This window comes from Neophocaena asiaeorientalis, unplaced genomic scaffold (genome assembly GCF_003031525.2).
Source record: "Neophocaena asiaeorientalis asiaeorientalis breed wild unplaced genomic scaffold, Neophocaena_asiaeorientalis_V1.1 scaffold239, whole genome shotgun sequence".
Taxonomy (NCBI): Eukaryota; Metazoa; Chordata; class Mammalia; order Artiodactyla; family Phocoenidae; genus Neophocaena; species Neophocaena asiaeorientalis.
The window spans coordinates 166,077-184,677 of record NW_020175103.1 but is presented as its reverse complement, the minus strand read 5'-3'; the positions used below and the strand labels follow the sequence as shown (position 1 = coordinate 184,677).

Below are 18,601 nucleotides of genomic sequence, written 5' to 3'. Positions count from 1 at the left end.
CCTCCTCACTGCAAATTATAGCACACCAACTTTGCAAATGGTGGTCATTTCTTCCAAGATCTCAGCCCTGCTGGGAAGGAGCAGGAAAAGTCCAAAACATCCAAGACAGCGCCAAGTGACCTGCAGAGTGAGGACATGGGGGGCCCTAACCAAAAACAGGAGATGGGGAGAAACCCGCAAAACACTGGCCAGAGCTCCATCTTGCCCCAGGCAGCCTACCGAGGCGCCAGGGGAGCAAGGGGTGAGAACTGGGCCACACACCTGCTTTGAAACGCCTCCCTTCTACATCTGGCCCAGATGGGTCCCTCACACTCTCTCCCCCACTTATCTTTTTTCTCCCATCTTCATATCTACTGGAGTGTCCACTGTTGTCTTCAACAACTACTACTTGATGGTCTGTCAGACACAAAGAAACAAGCTGGGTGCTAATTAATAATACTACAAGTTTCCATGTGCCACCTCTTGTCCCTTTTCCTTTCTGTATTTCCTTCATTATTCCTTCACCTCTCTCTTCCTCTACCCCAGTCTCCTTACCCTGGAGATTAGCCCTCAGGAAAACCAAACAGAGAAAGACCTTGGGTGGAAAGGCCATTTATTTACATTCCAAGACCTTCACTGCCTTATCTGCTTTCTTTCCTCTGCTGCCTTCTCCCCTCCCTTCCTTCCCGCTCCTGAGGGTATGGATCCAGGAGAAAGATCCATCTCCTCCCCTGCCACAGTGGGCGCATCGGGAAAGAAGCCAAGCGACTGACCCAGGATCGCCCAGCATTTATGGGGACTGCCCAGGCAGAGCCCCTTGCCCCTGTAGCCCCCCCAGTGGCCCAGAAGGTCCTCTTTCTCCCCAAAGCAGACGTCGCAGATGGGGCAACAGTAGAGCTTCTGTTTCCAGTGAGTCTGCTGGTGCCTGACCAGCCCAGAGAATAAAGCGAAGGACTTGCCACAGTGGAAGCAGCAGTTGGACTGCTCTGTGAAGTGGGCCTTCTGGTGGCTGGAGAGACAGCTTTTCTTGCTAAAAGTCAAGGGACAATGAGGGCAAGAGAAGACCTTGAGTCTTGAAGGCTTTCCTGGGTGAGAGCTGGACTTGGTATCCAGGCAGGCGGTTCTCGTGTTGGCTGCCTGGGTCCTGGTCACAGGCTCTGCAGTTGTAACGACTGGGCGCTGAGCCTTCCCAGTGACTACCTGGTTCTTGGTTGCAGGTGCCGGGCTCCTGTCTATAGATGGCTGGGTCTGAGCCTCGGGACCAGTGGTTTTAAATGAGGGTCCTTGGGTCCCGGCCACTGGTGCATTGTTTGCAGTTGCCAGCCCCTGGAATCCAGCTGTGTTGTCTGGAATCTTCAGGATATGCTTCTGGTTTCCAGCCCCCAGCTCTTGGCCTTGGTGTATCTTCTGGTGGCGTTTGAGCTCAGACTGGTCCCGAAAGCACTTCCCACAGAAGGGACACGAGTGGGGCCGGTAACCCAGATGGACACGGCGGTGACGGCTCAGTCCAGAAGCATCACAGTAGGTCTTGTCACAGAGTGAGCAGCAGAAGGGCCTCTCCCCAAGGTGCTTGCGCCGGTGGTAGCTGAGGTCCTTGGGGTTCAGGAAGGACTTCCCGCACTGGCCGCAGCTGTGAACAAACTGGTGGTTGTAGAGGCTGGAGCGCTTGCTGAAGCATCTGCCACAAGTATGGCAGGTAAAGGGTGGCCCAGCCCAGGATGCTGGGAACACTGGTGTCCTGTCCAGGGACCCAGCTGGAGCAGAGGATGGGCCTGCTCTTCTGCAAGCAAGGGAGACCTTCTTGTCATCGCTATTTCCCTCATCTCCCAAACTCTGACTCTGTTCTTGAAGTTCCTCTCTCTTGCCTCCTGTAGGGAATGAGGAAGAATAGCAAGATTCACCATGACAACCCCAACACAAGCTCTCAGTCCAAGCTACTTCCCCTCTTTCTGCCTTCCCTCTCCCACCTGACATTCACGCTCACTCTTAGACCTCAGAGACCAGAGGTAAGAATAAACTTTGGGGTTTTCCAATTAAAAGCAAATAAAAATTTAATTGGAATCTTCCAAAAATATCAGAGATCAAAATTTTAACCACATTTCTTGAAATCCATTTCCTTTCATTTTTTTTTTTTAAATTGAAGTATAGTTGATTTACCATGTGTGTTAATTCCTCTCATTTTCAATTTTGTTCATACTCCCAGACACCCCAGATACCTACAGGTGACCTCATAATATATCATGCAAATTGGGACACTTGAATGACGGGAGGTGCTATTAACAATCAAGCTAGGATGAGAAGCATAAACCAGGACTGTCCTGGCAAACCAGGAGTGTGGTCAGCTCAGACTTAAATTTCTCTCAAGTCCTTATTCTACTTTTAAGAACAAGTCTCCCCTGCTCCAACTCAGCATCAAGCTCATCTCCCTTCCCTTTCTTTTCTTTTGGAAAGGACTCTAAAAAAAAAAAAATTATTTACTTATTTATTTTGGCTGCGCCAGATCTTAGTTGCAGCATATGGGATCTTTTAGTTGTGGCACACGTGTGGGATCTAGCTCCCCACCCAGGGATCAAACCCGGGCCCCCTGCATTGGGAGCATGGAGTCTTACCCACTGGACCACCAGGGAAGTCCCGGAAAGGACTTTTTAATCAAGGCGGTATCACTGACATAAGCAACTGACATGGAATCTCTCCATCTCTAGAAACTGAAGATATTCATTTGTCCTGAATGCTTTAGATACTCATCTTCTTGAAGCCAGGGGACTTGAGCAGATGATGTCAAGGTTTCTTCCAGCTCCACGTCTGACCAGGCAGGAAGGATGCAGGCTCGGGACGGGTATGCAGACCCCGATCCTCTTAGTCATTTCCATCCTCCCAAGGCATGTCCTGGGTCCTTTTCACCCTCCTCTCTCCTTTGCAATTCTTACCTGAATGAAGGCCTTCTCCGTTTGGGGGACGGAGACCTGCTCTCCACTGTTTCTCTTCTTGTTCAAACTTGGCGATCAGGTCTGGATTAGACAGAAAGATTCTGACTGGGGAGTGGGAAGGAGAGGAAGAGTTGGAGTCCCAGGCTCGGGCCCCTTCACACCTGATGGGGATAACAGGCTACCTTCTTCCTTATCTTTGGTTTAAAAGCCATAATCTGGGACACTTAGGTGCAGGGAGGAGACACACAAAAGGCCAGCTCTTAACAAAGTGCCTGGTATGTAATAGGAGTGACTCAGTAAATACTAGTTGGATGAATAGGCAGATTTGTATACTTTTGAGAACATTATCATCATGTCACAAGCCTTATCTTTGCCTTCATGCAAGCTTTCATTTCTTCTTTCACCCTGAGCCTAGTAACCCAGATCTTGCATACCTGGAACGTATAGAACCAAGGATCAGTGAAGCTAATTGTGAGCTGATCTACCTGCCCAGGGAAACAAGATGTCCCAGAGGCCTGGGACAGAGGGCTTGTGAGGAACCCCAGCCTCTTACCCACAGACATCAGGTTTCTGAAGGTCTCTGACATAACGTCCTGGTAGAGGACCCTCTGACTGGCATCTAGACATTCCCACTCTTCCTGGTTGAAATTCACTGCCACATCCTCAGAGGTGACTGGCTTCTGGAAGAACAGGAGAGATTCAGAGAGTCTGTATATAGACAGACAGACATCCAGTCTCAAGATTCAGACAACTAAGAGAAAAAGAAAAACATGGAAGGAAGGGAGAAATAGGAAAAGACAAGTACAAAGCCAGCAACTTTAATGTACAGACAGGAAAGGAAGGATGGAGAGGAGGGAAGAACAATGTGGGGGGAGAAAGGAGGGGTATATACTGAATATAAGTAGGAAGAACGCAAAGGAAAAAGGCTGCCACTCTGATGAATTTCAGCAAGGACTCCTTGAAGGATGCCAGGGTGGTGTGGAGTCTGAAAAAAAGTCCTTGAAACCCCTTCTCCTGAGTGCTGTTTATCTTGGAACACTCTTGAGATTCCATTTGTTCTGTAGACAGGATAATGGATGAAAGAGCTCCTGGAGTCCAGGACCCAGCCCCTCCCTCTGTCTCTTGCTTGGTCTCCTCACCTTCACCCATGCCTTCCACCAGCATTCTCCCTTCACAGCTTCCTGCAGGGCCTCCTCATCCACCTGAGGGAGCAGCTTCTGTACAGGTTCAATTGGCTTCAGCAGGTCAAACACCACCTCTTCCCTGATGTCTCTTTCTAGCTTTATCCACTCCTGGTCTGGCCCCCAAGGCTGACTGGGCTCCTTCCTGGGGCTATCTACCTCCCAGTGACTGAGCAGATGGAGAGACTTTGAAAAGGCCCCAGGGTTTGATGTGGCCTCCAGTGGCAAAGGTATCTGCTCCAGGGGGCTGTCTTCCTTTTTTGTCCTGCTGTCCAAATTCTCCTCTTTCACAGCTGAGAACATCTTTGATTCTCTCCAAGCCTAGGCCACAGAGTTCAGGAACCTGGTCACCCTCGGCTCAGCAGCCGCTGTTCAGTAATGCCAGCTTGGGGCTCGGAAGGCGTCGTCTGCCTTCTGCTTCACCCTGTTTCTAGCCGCTGGCTGGTGCCCACCTCTAGGAACCTGAGGTCAGAGAGAAATCATATCAGCAAGAGGGGGAGTGAGTGAGGAACAGCAGTTTCCTAATTTGGTCAGGGAACACCAAGAGTTACTGAACTCCTGCTTTGTACCTAAAACCCCTCAGCACTGCCCCATGAGGTAACAATTAATGACCCCATTTTAAGGAACCTAAAGTAGAGATGCTAAGTAATGTGCTCAAGGATACTCCCGGTCCACAGCAGAGTTTGTGTTCAAAGCCTTGACTCTACCACTGAGGACATGATTTCCACTGTCCCAAAGCCCTCTCTAGAGCAACATTACGGTATTCTGGAAAGAAAGCATGTGCCTGAGGTAACCAGCCCTGGATCTGTCACAAACCACCTTGTACAAGTTTCTTCATTCTGATCTGGTTTTATTGGAAAGTAAGATTAAAGGAGACTCTCTAAGATCCCATCCAGGACCCAAAAATATACGATTCTGTGGATTTTTAATACATACAGATACTTGTAAAGAATGATAATGGAGGGACTTCCCTGGTGGTCCAGTGGTTAAGAGTCTTAGCTCTCACTGCAGGGGGCATAGGTTTGATCCCTGGTCCAGGAACTAAGATCCCACATGCCTTGAGGCATGGCCAAAAAAAAAAAAAAAGAATGATAATGGTAACAACCCAACAGTAAATGCTTCTGCAGGGCTCCCAAGGAGCCCGGCGCTGGGCTGCCTGCCCAGCCCAGGAAGTTCCTGCTCTGCCCACACGTGGCTGAACTCCCACCTCCTCCTACTGACAGCCACTCACCCCGCTTCTCCTCCCTCCAGATGGAATGAAAAGAATGAAGACATAAAAACCTGTTGACTTTCTTCCTTTCACTTCTTTAAAGGTGGTAGAATTGAAAATGCCAGCAAGGAAAAGGGCATTCAACAATGGAGTTAGTGGGATAGCTAAAAAGAAAGCTGACAGGAAAGGTGCATTCCTGGGAGGTGAAGTTGAGTCCCTCCTTCCCTCCCTCCCTTCCTTTCTTTCAAGACCATCCACAATCATTGCGTGAGAGGGGCAGGTCTGGATTATTCTCCTACTCTCCAGCCAAACACAATGAAAGTAACACTGCAAAACAGTCTCAGTAATAGTATCCTCAAGGTCCTGGCTTTCCCGTTCTCCCGCAGGAAAGACCCACCCCTGTCAGTCATTCTCAAAAAGCATTTGCTGCAGGTGGTAGCCTGAGGCCCTCGGTCCAGATTCTAAGCTGGTTCTCTGGTTTGGGAAGGGAGCATGACTATGGAGACTGACATTTCTGGTAGCTGCTGCCTGCCTCTGGCACTTTTATCTCGATAGTACTTTCTACATCCACACGCCCCAGAGCTCAAGCCGGCTGGGCCGCGATGGAAAGAGGCTGGATATAACTCAACAGACTTTCAGCGCAGACCGGTTTATCTGTTCCCGGCCCGTCCCTGCCCTTCCAGAATGTAAATCCCTCCAGGGAATGTGTCGCCATTTTCCAGTTCTCTGAGTCCACCCAATCTCTCTCTAACCCCAAACCCGTCCATGGTTTCCCATAGCAATTCTGAGAACGACCGAAATCCCCACCACACCTGCCAGGCTTCGTGGGGTCCGCCCTCGCCTCCCCCCACCGTGGTGTTCCAGCCACTATTGTTTTCTGCCTTTCGGCCAAGCAAAAAGACCCTCGGGCATTAGCCCTTCTCACCCGGTCTTGGTCTTCGGGTCTCTGCTCTGTCCTCAAGGACCCTTTGCAGCTCCTGCCCAGCTCTGCCGGACCAGATCGCGAGCCCACAGGGCGTACCTCCCGTCACTGCGCGCCCAGCCCCACACTCCGGTCTCGGGGCCTCCCGCGGGCAGGGACGGAGAGTTTCGCTCACCACTGCGTGGCACGCTCGTTAATACCCACTGGTTGGGGTTTCTGTGCGCTGAACTGGTCCCGTTGACTGGGACGGCACTGCCCGGTGCCTGTCTGCCCCGAAACTTCGTTGCTGGGATCCCGACTTTTTCAGCACGTGCCAGGAGCCCGTCCTCTTCGCCGAGTCCCCCACGCGGCCGGAGTGGTCGGCGCCCTGGGCCATACCCTAACCCAGGTTTCCCCATGGGCCCCAGGGGTTGGAAGCTCCCCCAAGATGCGGGGCGCGATGCTCCCCTCGCCTGCCGAGGTCAGGGGCGGAAGGTTGCGGGACAAAGACCCTTCACTAACTTCCACCACCGCGAGCTCAACTACCCTCTGTCCTACTCACCCGCCGCTGCCGAGGACCGGGACTTTGGGACGTAGGGTTTCCGAGGGGCCAGCGGCGAGCCCGCTCCACTCCAGCGCACGTTTACCGGCTGCCCAAGACCCCGTCCCGGCCCCACCAGTGCCTGGCACCGGCCTCGCTCTCCTCGCCGGTTTCTGCAAGGCCACCGTGCACCCTGCCGGGTTAAGCTTGTGGGCCCGCCAAGGTCAAGAGTTCACAGTCTAGGAAGCTTAAAAGGAAGAGGACTCGCCCCGCCTCACTAGCCCATTCCTCCTACCAATTGCAGCCGCTGGTCCCACCTAGCGCTCGGATCTCATTCCCAGTCTTAATTTAGTCTTGGGGGGTAAAAAGGATTAAATTACCTCTGATTAAAACACATAATCACCAACCACCATCACCTAGAGCCCAAAGGAGAAAAATGAGACCTTTACGCGCTCCCAGAAAGAGACTTGGAGGCACAAAGCACCTTAAAAAAGCAAAGCAGGGGTTTCTGGTGGCGCAGTGGTTGAGAGTCCGCCTGCCGATGCAGGGGTCGCGGGTTCGTGCCCCGGTCCGGGAAGATCCCAAGTGCCGCGGAGCGGCTGGGCCCGTGAGCCATGGCCGCTGAGCCTGCGCGTCCGGAGCCTCAGCTCCACAACGGGAGAGGCCACAACGGTGAGAGACCCGCGTACCGCAAAAAAAAAAAAGCAAAGTCAGGACTGCACTGGTGGCACAGTGGTTAAGAATCCGCCTGCCAATGCAGGGCACAGGGGTTCGAGCTGTGGTCCAGGAAGATCCCACATGCCACGGAACAACTAAGCCCGGGGGCCACGACTATTGAGCCTGTGCTCTAGAGCCCACAAGCCACAACTACTGAGCCCGTGAGCCACAGCTACTGAGCCTGTGCGCCACAACTATTGAAGCCCACGTGCCTAGAGCCCGTGCTCTGCAACAAGAGAAGGCACCACAAGGAAGAGAAGCCCCTGCTTGCTGCAACTAGAGAAAGCTTGTAAGCAGCAAGGAAGACCCAATGCAGCCATAAATAAATAAAATAAAATAAATTAATTTAAAAAAGAGGGAAAGAAAGAAAAGTGAAGGCAAACCACTGTGACTTAAATGGTGACAGCAGACAGAGGTAGGGGACCAGAGAGGATATGTTCAGGTCAAGTTCTACTTACCTTGGCCACTTACCCAAACCCAATTTGACCTTTATCAGTAATGCCTTTTTTTTTTTTTTTTAAATCAGCTCAACGGAAATCACATTTATTTCCTTTCCACTTAATTAGCATTTACCATATACCATTTTGTATCATGATCATACTTTTTTTTTTTTTTTTTTGTGGTATGCGGGCCTCTCACTGTTGTGGCCTCTCCCGCTGCGGAGCACAGGCTCCGGACCCGCAGGCTCAGCGGCCATGGCTCACAGGCCCAGCTGCTCCGCGGCATGTGGGATCTTCCTGGACCGGGGCACAAACCTGTGTCCCCTGCATCGGCAGGAAGACTCTCAACCACTGCGCCACCAGGGAAGCCCCTATGATCATATTTTATATTTCACATTGGCACGGGGTTTTGCAATTTACAAAAAAAAAAAGCTTGTAAACATAGCCTCCATTAAATCCTCACAAACATCTTGTGAGGTAGGAATTTGTTATTCTGTCTTCACAGATGAGGAAACAGGCTCAGAGATGTTGAGCCTTGCCAAAGCCCACATCTGGCTGTACTGGGACAGGAAACCAGACCCCCTGCTTTCAAGTCTGTACACTGGAGTCTTGGATCCATGGTTAGTACTGGATGGCTGGCAGATGCAGGTTTTAAATCTCTTAGTGTTCCCAAGGTACCTGACCCTGTGATCTGCCCTTGTGGACAGACCATTCATGTGGGTGGGCTCAGGAGGCTCCCACAGGGTCAGATGGAGACAGTAGTCTGGTGGAGATGGTGATGGAGGCAGCCTGTGCTCAGTGGCACCCCTTAGGGTTCTGGACCTGCCACCTTCCTAACATGGTTACTGGGTACACTCATCTTGAAAAGCAGCATCAGCTTGCTACTGGGCTCCTATCGAAACTAAACACCTGACCCATGGAGGCCTTGTGACACTCTAGTTTAATGCTCACATTTGGGGGTAGGTCAACTTGGACTCAACTTCTAACAAAGTGGGAAGGACCCAATAATCCTCACTTGGAAATGGTATATTTAAGGATGTGGCCTGGCTTCAACCTCTCTACTTTACATGGAAAAGTGGCAGATATCCCTCTGGGAATAACTTTAACCCCTACTCTGCCAACTGAAGCAAAGCTGCTGGTTCCATGGGGCTCTCAGTTCACAGAGATTCCCCTAAATGCCTGGCCCTGGTTCACTGTGGTTTGGCTAGGCTGAAACCCAGCACTGTCCCTGGCTGATGCAGCCATTCAACCTCATTGCCAGTGATGCAGAGCCAAAAATGGATGCTGTCGCTCCTCTTGGTGGGCAGAACACAAGGCCACTTCATAGCTCTCGCCAATAACCTCTTTGATCAACCTTCCTATAATTTTACTGACTCTTGTGCTGTTGCCTACCTATGTGGTATGCCACTTGAAAAACTAGACTGGTGAGACATCTGTCTTTGGAGCTGCAAACTGTGGAAATAAACCATAACTGCTTATCTAACCATCTGAGTCACTCAGGTGAATGCCCACAAGAAGAGCCTGGTTGCTGATGGAATTGACTGGAATCAAGCTGCTGATGGAAACATGTTTTTTGAAGACAGTCCCCATTGCTGCCTGAGTCGATCATCATACTAGACATGGCAAGACATTCACCATCATAGACTGGGCACAAAGTAAAGGACCCAGTTTCTGATTTGGACTTGCAATTACTGCCAAAAGTTGACTTGTCTTACGATGAGGGAGGCCACATAGCAAGGGCCATTGTCCTCATGTGCTCCTGACAGATGGACTTCATTGGCTCTTTGAGCCCCTCAAGGGCTATCAGTGGTGCCTCACCACTGTTGACACTGGAGGGTACAGTGCTGTTATTCTAGCCCAGCCTTCTCCATCCATACCATTGTGCCCCTTGAAACTAATCTGTGCCATGTGTTTGGCCTCCCAGAAAACACAGCAATGGTTTGCCTTTCATTTGCCTATATGCTAAATGGCCTTGCTGATCTGCTTACCATCCCCCTTGAAGGATAAAATGTACTCCTGTTCAACCTTACTGTAATTTGTAGTGCTACTCCAATGACAGACTTTATAATTAGTTCTATTTAAAACAACACACCAACCTTGTACACCTTATATCCTGAGGCTCAATTTTCAAGCCGCTATGACTTCCATGGTTAAAGATAATATCAGCCATGCTTTAATGAGTTCAAATTCTTATCTCATGTAACAGACTCAGTATGAGGGTTATAGTAATTATCTGCTTTGTCTCCTGCCCCTGTGACCTGATAAGCTCTGTTTCTATTTTGGACTTTCTTAACCCTCCACTATTGGTTCAACTCAGCCTAAGACTCAGACTTGTCCCATCCCTAGCGGAACCCAACTCAATAGTTCTACGTCCTGGATTTGTCAGTGCTTCTATTCCTATTCTTGTGTTTTATCCTGAGTCTTATTACTGTTTGTTTATCTTATTCCTTTGGTACCCTACTCCAGTTCCTTAAATGGGTTCCATTGGTTCCCTCGACTGATCTCCAAATTCTAAGGAATGTTACCCTTCCTTGGCCTCTTGTTTTCTGTGCCATGCGTTCTTACACTTGAACTGTTGATCCCTCTTGCTGCCAAATGCCTAGCAGGTCTTCTGTTGTTGGCACCTTCTCCTTTTCGTTCCACCCTTAACTGGCCATTGGATTTAGCCACACGGAGCTCTCTGCTGATGACTCCGTAAAAAGGGATTTGGTGGATTGATGGGCACTGAAACTAGAATGCAGGGAGCTGGTATAGACTAAGGGACTTGGCTTTAAAGGAGTGCAAAGAAATAGCATAGTAGCTTATTTATTCTTTTTTAAAATTTTTTTGGCTGCACTGCTCAGTTTGTGGGATTTTTCCCTGACCAGGGATTGAACCTGGGCCCTCAGCAGTGAGAGCACAGAGTCTTAACCACTGGACCATCAGGGAATTCCCACATAGTAGCTTATTTAGATGGGAGAGATTTGAGTACATTTATAGGTCAAAAGGATGGTCTAGCAGTGAATATCTTCATGGTAAACAATTACCAACAGTTATATATTAGGTTACTTTTCAATCCCACTCAACTCAAAGGCTGTATCATTACCCTATTGATTTGAATTTCTAAGTCTTTTGCCTCTGCATCCTGAGGAACCACATCTTTGCAAGGTATAAAATCTAAAGCTGCAACATGACGATGGAAGACCAGAGAACAGATAGGACAAAAAAGTCTGCATGAGGCAAATCAGGTGGGTAGGAATGAGATTTTCATATGTGTCCTGGTCAAATTCCAGAAGGAGCAAAGGGAGGGCTAGTTTCTGAACCCAATTTAAGCAACTTCAGCCACCTCATTTCCACACAGAATTTGCCTACAGTGCTTTTTGAATCTCTTCATGGGATTAAGGAGCATCTCAAATATAAAGGAAACTAAACTTATACTAATGTAAGTGAGCAGTGATCTATTATACCTGCAAATATTGTCAAAGACAGAAAACAGATTGTGGTGTTGAAGTCTAGAACACAGGAGTTATATTTATCTAGTGCCATGCTATACAATACAGCAGTCACTTGCCACATGTAGCAATTTAAAATTAATTCAAATTAAGTAAAATTAAAAATTCAGTTCCTCAGGTGTACCAGCCACATTTCAAATGCTCAGTAGCCACATGTGGGAAATGGCTACTGTATTGAAGAGCAAACCTATAGAACAGTTATCTTATCGCACAAAGGTCTATGGGACAGTGCTGATCTAGCAATATCCTGGGTAAAGGGTGTCCTGTTAATACAAAAGGGTGGGCAAAGGATTATCACAACTTAAGTATAATATTCCTTAGGTCATCCAGTTTCCATTTCTCTGATTCTCTACTCACCAATTCTGAACCCCAAATTTCCCAACTTTTGGAGGACATCTATTTGAGAGAAGGTGAGTTTGGTTACCTATGAGCGAATCCAAACATTGGGAAGGTCTTGCTTAAGTGGGTGACTGAAAGTGACAAAATATGGAGCTGGAAGTAACATGAGAGATTACTACACTCCATTCTCTGACCTCCTTCCTCCTCACCCTGCTCACCTAGGCCAGGTTAGATGTCCCTCCTCTGTACATACCTGTGCATACCTGTATCATAACCCTATTTTATTATCTGTTTTTAGAGTGATCTATGCCACTAGTTGTAAACTAGCCGAGGGCAGGGATATCTCTTTATTCATCTCAGTAACTAACAACACCTGGTACATAGGAGGTTCTCAAGCTTAAGTTTCTCATACAGAGAAATTGTATTGTACAGTTAGACTTTTATGGCCTGGTTAGCAGTTCCCTGATAAAGGTATGAATGGAAAATAAAAGACCACATAGTGACCTATAGCAATCTAATCAAGATAACCTTTGAGGTTGCAGGCAGGGGGACTAGAAGAGGCAGATTAGAACAACTCCTTATTCATCATCTTTGTCCAACCCAGGTCTTTCCAACTGGGAAACCCAGCATTTATGAAACATCTAATATACGCTAATGCTTCACAAAAATGAAATTCTCCTATAAATGCTATGAACTATTATTTTCCCACTCTACAGATAAGGAATGAGCATCAAAAAGGATAAGCAACTTGAACAAACACAAGGCAACTAAAAATAGCCGAGCTAGTTTTAAAGTCCAGAACTATCTGACACTTCTGTATCAGACATAAATGGGAAAACAGTCACTGAACCCTGTAGAAGAGAACTAGCATTAAAAAAAAAAAAAGGGCTTCCCTGGTGGCGCAGTGGTTCAGAGTCCGCCTGCTGATGCAGGGGACACGGGTTCGTGCCCTGGTCTGGCAAGATCCCACATGCCGCAGAGCGGCTGGGCCCATGAGCCATGGCCACTGAGCCTGTGCGACCAGAGCCTGTGCTCCGCAACAGGAGAGGCCACAACAGTGAGAGGCCCACGTACCGCAAAAAAAAAAAAAAAGGTTAATTTAGGAGACATGACTTTATCATGAAATCACTGAATCTTTTATTTTTCCTATTTGACTTCTCAAAAAGGGTGGTATAGTTAAGAATCTTCTTTGATATGGCTTGATAACTGTACTGTCTTCTCTATTCTGAGACTTTTCCATAAGAATATTCACTTTAATCCGACTGCTACTGCATGGCTGGAAGAGTGGATATGCAATAACGCTTTCATACTCTTTTATCTCTTTCTTTACACTCTCATGCTTCTCACGTATAGGAGGCTGGCTCTGGTCTTTTCTCAAGACTCCTTCCTTGAGTTTTTGCTGTACAAGTTCCCTCCCTCGAATCATGCGTTCCTGGTGAGCTTTAATTTGCATCTGTTCCCTCTCATTTACCTGCTTTCTTCTCTGTGCGTCATGGATGCCATGTACTTCTGGCACAATTTTGGGCAATTTTATTTCACTAGGGCATGGTGGTAATTGTCTAAATGTTTTATTCTTAAACTCTCCGACCTGTTCAGCTCGATGTATGTGCATTTCTACACGTTTCACTTCTCTCTCAGGTACCAAATAATATCGTTTTTGTCCTTCTATGCTTTGGGTTGTTTTCCCCTCCAATCTCTTCTTGATTTCATTGCCTGTCTCTTGTTCTTTCATCATTTCCATTATTCTTTTATTATAATAAGGCTCCGCTTTGGCAAGCCAGTAGTCAAAAGAAAGACCTTGCTCTCTCCTGAGTGTTTCATACTCCTCCTGATATTTTTGAATTATCAGTTGTCTTGCTGCTGTTGTATGCACGCCACCCAGATTCTGTCAAAGTGAGGTACAGAATTTTATAATATGACCATGTTTTTACTTTGAACATATTTAAACAGGAGCTTATGCTCACTATTGACACCAAGAAATGACCATGGTCTTTCATTAATTTCGGAGCAATAGTGATTTTACTTCCATCATTCCTAGGTGAGCTTGTGAGCTCTGAAAGTTGGAGTTCTCACCACCAAAATCAGTAATTAGTTTTTTAAAAACATAGGGTTGGGAGTTTTAAAAATAATACTTTGTTTTGCAAGTAAAGATTTAACTGGAAAACATTTGCCACTGTGGACACACTACTGGAAAGTGTCACTTGGACAGAAGGATTTTAAACTTAACTTTCCTTCTCCTAGTCATTTCAAACTGTATGATGTTAAGATAATTTATTTACCAAGATTTTTTTCTCCAGTGGGGACTGTTGACCTGCAGCAATCCTAGGGTCTTTAGATACTTTAGCCCAGGACAATCTGTAAGACAAAAAAGCAAAGGTAGATTAGAATGCGGGAGATGTCAGAACAAATCTGCTCTCATACTGACTAAACCAAAAAACCCAATTGTTTTGGTCATGGTCAAGGGTACTTCCCTCAGAAAGAAAAAACCTGGTAATAGGTAGGACTACAGCAGGGCCATTTCCAATGGGAAACCACTACATTCCTATGGTAACGAATAATGAATGCTCTTTTAATAAGAACATATAAATAAGAGCACATACAGTCATCCCTCGGTATCCACGGACACCCCTCCCCGCAAGGTCCCTTGGTTCCAGGACTCACCACCCCCACCCCAGATACCAAAATCCATGCCCTAGTCCCTTATATAAAATGGCACAGTATTTGCATGCAACCTGGGCACATTCTCCTGTACACCTTAAATTATCTCTCAATTACTTGTAATATCTACTACAATGTAAATACTATGTAAATAGTTGTAAATACAATGTAAACACTATGTAAATAGTTGCCAGTAAGTGGCAAATTCAAGTTTTACTTTTGGGAACTTTCGGGAATTTTTTTTTTTTTCAAATATTTTCCACCCACAGTTAGTTGAATCTGCAGATGGGGAACCCTCAGATATAGAGGACCAGCCATAATCCTTTCATATAAACTTAAAGCATACTTCTCCTGTGGACTCAACATGAACCATTCTGAATCTTGTACCAGGGACTGGGCAAGGGAAGAGACAGGCTCCTTGGTGAAGCTTTGCCCAAGCACATCTATGACAGATTGCTCAGTCCCACTGCCTCCTTTGGCTTCTGAGATAATTCTAGACTTCAGTGTTATCAGTTCATTCTCTTTGTGCAGTTTCTTGATCCGGGCCCTCTCTGCCCTCACCACATACAGCATCTCTGCCCTATAATCTTTCGTTCTGAAATTCTGTTCTTATTTGATCGCCCACCCCTCTGCTTGCCTGCCTTATTCTGCCAATCATCCTTCACCCTAAATCCATTATGAAGCCATTCCCTGTTGATCCGCTTGGGATGAGACTCTGTGGTTACTCTGGGTTTATTTATAGGGACAGCCTGATGGCAACACAAGTGAAGACTACCAACTTTTTGTGTGTCATCCCTGGTCTAATCTGAGCTCACTGTGAGGTCATATTTAAGCCACTGAGGATGCCTGGCATCTCATCTCTATGCCTTTATTTACACCATTTATGGTTTAGAGCATGGGCTTTGAAGCCTTACAGGGCTATGCTTGAATCCTAATTCCACCACTTCCCAGTGTGTGACTCAGGGCAAGTAACTTAATCTCTCTCTAAATCAGCTTCCTCATCTACAAAATGGAGATATAAGACCAAAATTTGCCTCTTGGAGTTATAAAGAACAAATGAGAATTAGATTAAAGAGCCTGGCAAAATGCTTGATATACAGTAAGTTCTCAATAAATGGCAGTTGGGGTTTCCCTGGTGGCACAGTGGTTAAGAATCCGCCTGCCAATGCAGGGGACATGGGTTCGAGCCCTGCCCCGGGAAGATCCCACATGCCACGGAGCAACTAAGCCCATGTGCCACAACTACTGAGCCTGCGCTCTAGAGTCCATGAGCCACAAATACTGAGCCCACTGCCACAACTACTGAAGCCCGTGTGCCTAGAGCCTGTGCTCCACAACAAGGAGGGCACCACAATGAGAAGCCCGCGCACTGCAACAAAGAGTAACGCTCCGCTCACCACAACTAGAGAAAGCCCATGTGCAGCAACAAAGACCTAATGCAGCCAAAAAAATAAAATTAAATTAAAATTAAAAAAATTAAAAAATAAATGGTATCCATCTTCCACAGGTCAAGCCCTGACTATAAAGTCTTTCCAGTCTACTCTATGTAACAGTGATTTTTGCCACGCTATGAATATGAACACAACATTTTTTATTTCTACAACTCATTTGAAAATCAATCATGGTTTCCACTGTGCTATCTGCATCCATATATCACTTTTAACATTTTGATGATGAAATTCAGACTCATAAAGAGTTGGAACTATAATTTTTCAATCTACAAATACAATGATCTATCTATCATATCAGAAAGGATCTGATAACAAATACTGGATCTCACTGACCTCTTGGGCATATTCTTATTTGCCTGACTACATATACCTATTTTGAGATTTTAAAAATATGACCACCTTACTTTTATTTCTCTGTACATAGTATCTAGCACAGTACTTAACATTAGAGTCTGCAATCCCAAATTCTCAAAATTAATGATTTGTTGATTGGTGATTATCCTCATCACATAATATCTGAGTATCTTTCTCTCTTACATTCCCCATGACACTGTATCTTTTTATTAAAACATTTACCAGTCCTCTTTGTAGTATACAGGCCTATTTGTTTTATATGCCTATCCTGGGCTCTCACATTTTGTCCTATAAGTGTACTTTCATTGCATTCTAATTATTCATTTGTACTCCTTAAGGTCAGAGACCATAGTTTTCAGCTTTGCAGCCCAAACTTCAGCTCCAAGACTGACATAGGTGCTTAATAAATACGAACTGAACAGATTGTGAGCTTTTGTTGGGAAAGGGCCATGCCTTATAATGCTTAGTTCCTTTACTGCATTAGGACAGTATTCAACTCATGGTGGATCTTCACTGAATTTTGTCAAACTTTAAAGGGAAAGTTGGCGAGAAAAGACGGCTGATTTCAATTTCCATTTTCAAAGGAGAAAGACACACAGAGAAGAGAGAATAAAAACTTGCCTATCATCACGGGCTCAGCAACAGACCTCTCCTTGTAGGACAAATTATTATGAGGCTTGTCACTCTCCAGTAGCTTGCTCAAAGAGTTTTAATCCCCTCACTACTGTGAGTGTTTCCATTATTGCACAGAGAAGTAGATCAAAGCCTCTCTCTAGGAGAGATCACAGCTTGTCTCTTTCAAAGGAGAAAATAGTGATGGCTCCAAAACTTTTATATGTAAGGAGCTTAGCACAACTATCAGGTTGAGCGGGGTTGGATGGACTGAAAGCGAACCAGGAAATTCATTTAGAAGCTGTCCCTTCAGGACAACAAGATTCTATACTTTAGGGACTTCCCTGGTGGTGCAGTGGTTAAGAATCCACTTGCCAATGCAGGGGATACGGATTGGATCCCTGGTCTGGGAAGATCCCACATGCCGCGGAGCAGCTACGCCCGAGCGCCACAACTACTGAAGCCGGCGCGCCTAGAGCCTGTGCTCTGCAACAAGAGAAGGCACCACAACGAAGAGTAGCCCCTGCTTGCTGCAACTAGAGAAAGCCCGCACACAGCAACGAAGACCCAACTCAGCCATAAATAACTAAATAAAAATTTTTTTAAAAAGATTCTATAATTTATTTATTTAATTTTGGCTGCATTGGGTCTTCATTGCTGCACGCGAGCTTTCTCTAGTTGCGGCGAGCGGGGGGCTACTCTTTAATGTGGTGTGTGGGCTTCTCATTGCGGTGGCTTCTCTTGTTGCGGAGCACGGGCTCTAAGCATGCAAGCTTCAGTAGTTGTGGCACACGGGCTTAGTTGCTCCACAGCATGTAGGATCTTCCCCCACAAGGGCTCGAACCTGTGTGCCCTGCATTGGCAGGCGGATTCTTAACCACTGCGCCATCAGGGAAGCCCAGATTCTATACTTTAGATGGTAGGTTAAAGATGAATTAAAATAGCAAGATTTAAAAAATACTTGTCCTCATACTTTATAAAAGTTCAGGGGAATGTCAGCTGCCCACCTAAGGGATGACGATGATGAAGCAGAGTTGGTCCATGGGAGGCGGGGGACAAGGTGGAAGGGGGTCCGCAACTGAAAGCCAAACTCGACCAAGTCTTACTGAAATCCTACCCAAGGTTGCTCCCTTGACTAATGCTAACCTCCCTCATCTGGCAGGCATCTAAAGAGGAAGGAGTCCCAACCTCTTCTGCTCCGCCACCTCCAAGGTCCTGAGCCCCTTCCCAAGTGTCCTACTTCATCCCTGTTTCCTATCGTGCCTAAGGACTAGATGTTCCTCCTCCGCCTTCACCCTCTCCACTTCCTGCACCGTAAGAAGTCGACTCACCCCTTCCAACGGCCCAGAACAGCCCCCACAGCACGCGAGCCAGGAGGGGCTCTGCAGAGAGCCCTTGCTTAGACTGCGAGGTCCAAGGAGCGCTAGAACTGTAACTCCCAGAATGTTTCGCTTTGTTTCTAACCACTGCCCGGCAGCTAAAGAAAAATATCAACTCAGGAACGGAGGAAGCAGTAGTTCTCTCGTCCAAAGAAATTAGTATTCAGTAAGGTTAGTACGATTTTTCAGGAGAAACGCTCCCCGCGACTGCGTCCCTTTAAAATTCGAGAGCAATAAAATAAACACCCCAGTACTGGGTCCTGAGGGGAAAAATAACCGGAGGCACATCTTCAATCACCTGTTTCCTTAGCCGACGTCACAGAACCAGGCTGAAGGCGGCGCTAAAGCTTTCCTTCAGAGAGGTTCCTCCCCGTCTCCAGGCTCTCGGGACCACGTTTGCTATTAATTATGACGTCACAGC

The 18,601-nt window shown here is 46.8% G+C and overlaps 1 protein-coding gene and 1 non-coding gene across 3 annotated transcripts; both read right to left on the bottom strand.

Moving 5' to 3' along the window:
• Positions 1-4: 4 nt before the first annotated feature.
• On the bottom strand, positions 5-18,560 carry ZFP57 (ZFP57 zinc finger protein). Of its 2 annotated transcripts, none has more exons than XM_024764283.1 (6): positions 18,479-18,560; positions 14,006-14,081; positions 4,046-4,549; positions 3,460-3,586; positions 2,907-2,987; positions 5-1,847 (listed from the first exon to the last, which is right to left on the bottom strand). In XM_024764283.1, the coding sequence occupies exons 3-6, from the start codon at positions 4,388-4,390 to the stop codon at positions 613-615; spliced, it is 1,788 nt and encodes a 595-aa protein (XP_024620051.1). In that variant the 5' UTR covers positions 4,391-4,549; positions 14,006-14,081; positions 18,479-18,560; the 3' UTR covers positions 5-612. The 2 variants fall into 2 exon arrangements, with proteins under 2 accessions (XP_024620051.1, XP_024620050.1); XM_024764282.1 differs by lacking the exon at positions 18,479-18,560 and adding an exon at positions 18,133-18,381.
• On the bottom strand, positions 10,752-10,824 carry TRNAE-CUC (transfer RNA glutamic acid (anticodon CUC)). Its single transcript has one exon. It is a non-coding gene; the product is annotated as a tRNA-Glu (tRNA).
• Positions 18,561-18,601: the final 41 nt, after the last annotated feature.

Coding starts and splice junctions, on each gene's coding strand:
- ZFP57 (XM_024764283.1), bottom strand. CDS start 4,390: ATGTTCTCAGCTGTGAAAGAGGAGAATTTGGACAGCAGGACAAAAAAG. Junction 2,988..3,459: donor CAGAAACCTGATGTCTGTGG/GTAAGAGGCTGG, acceptor TGTCTAATCCAG/ACCTGATCGCCAAGTTTGAA. Junction 1,848..2,906: donor CGGAGAAGGCCTTCATTCAG/GTAAGAATTGCA, acceptor CATTCCCTACAG/GAGGCAAGAGAGAGGAACTT.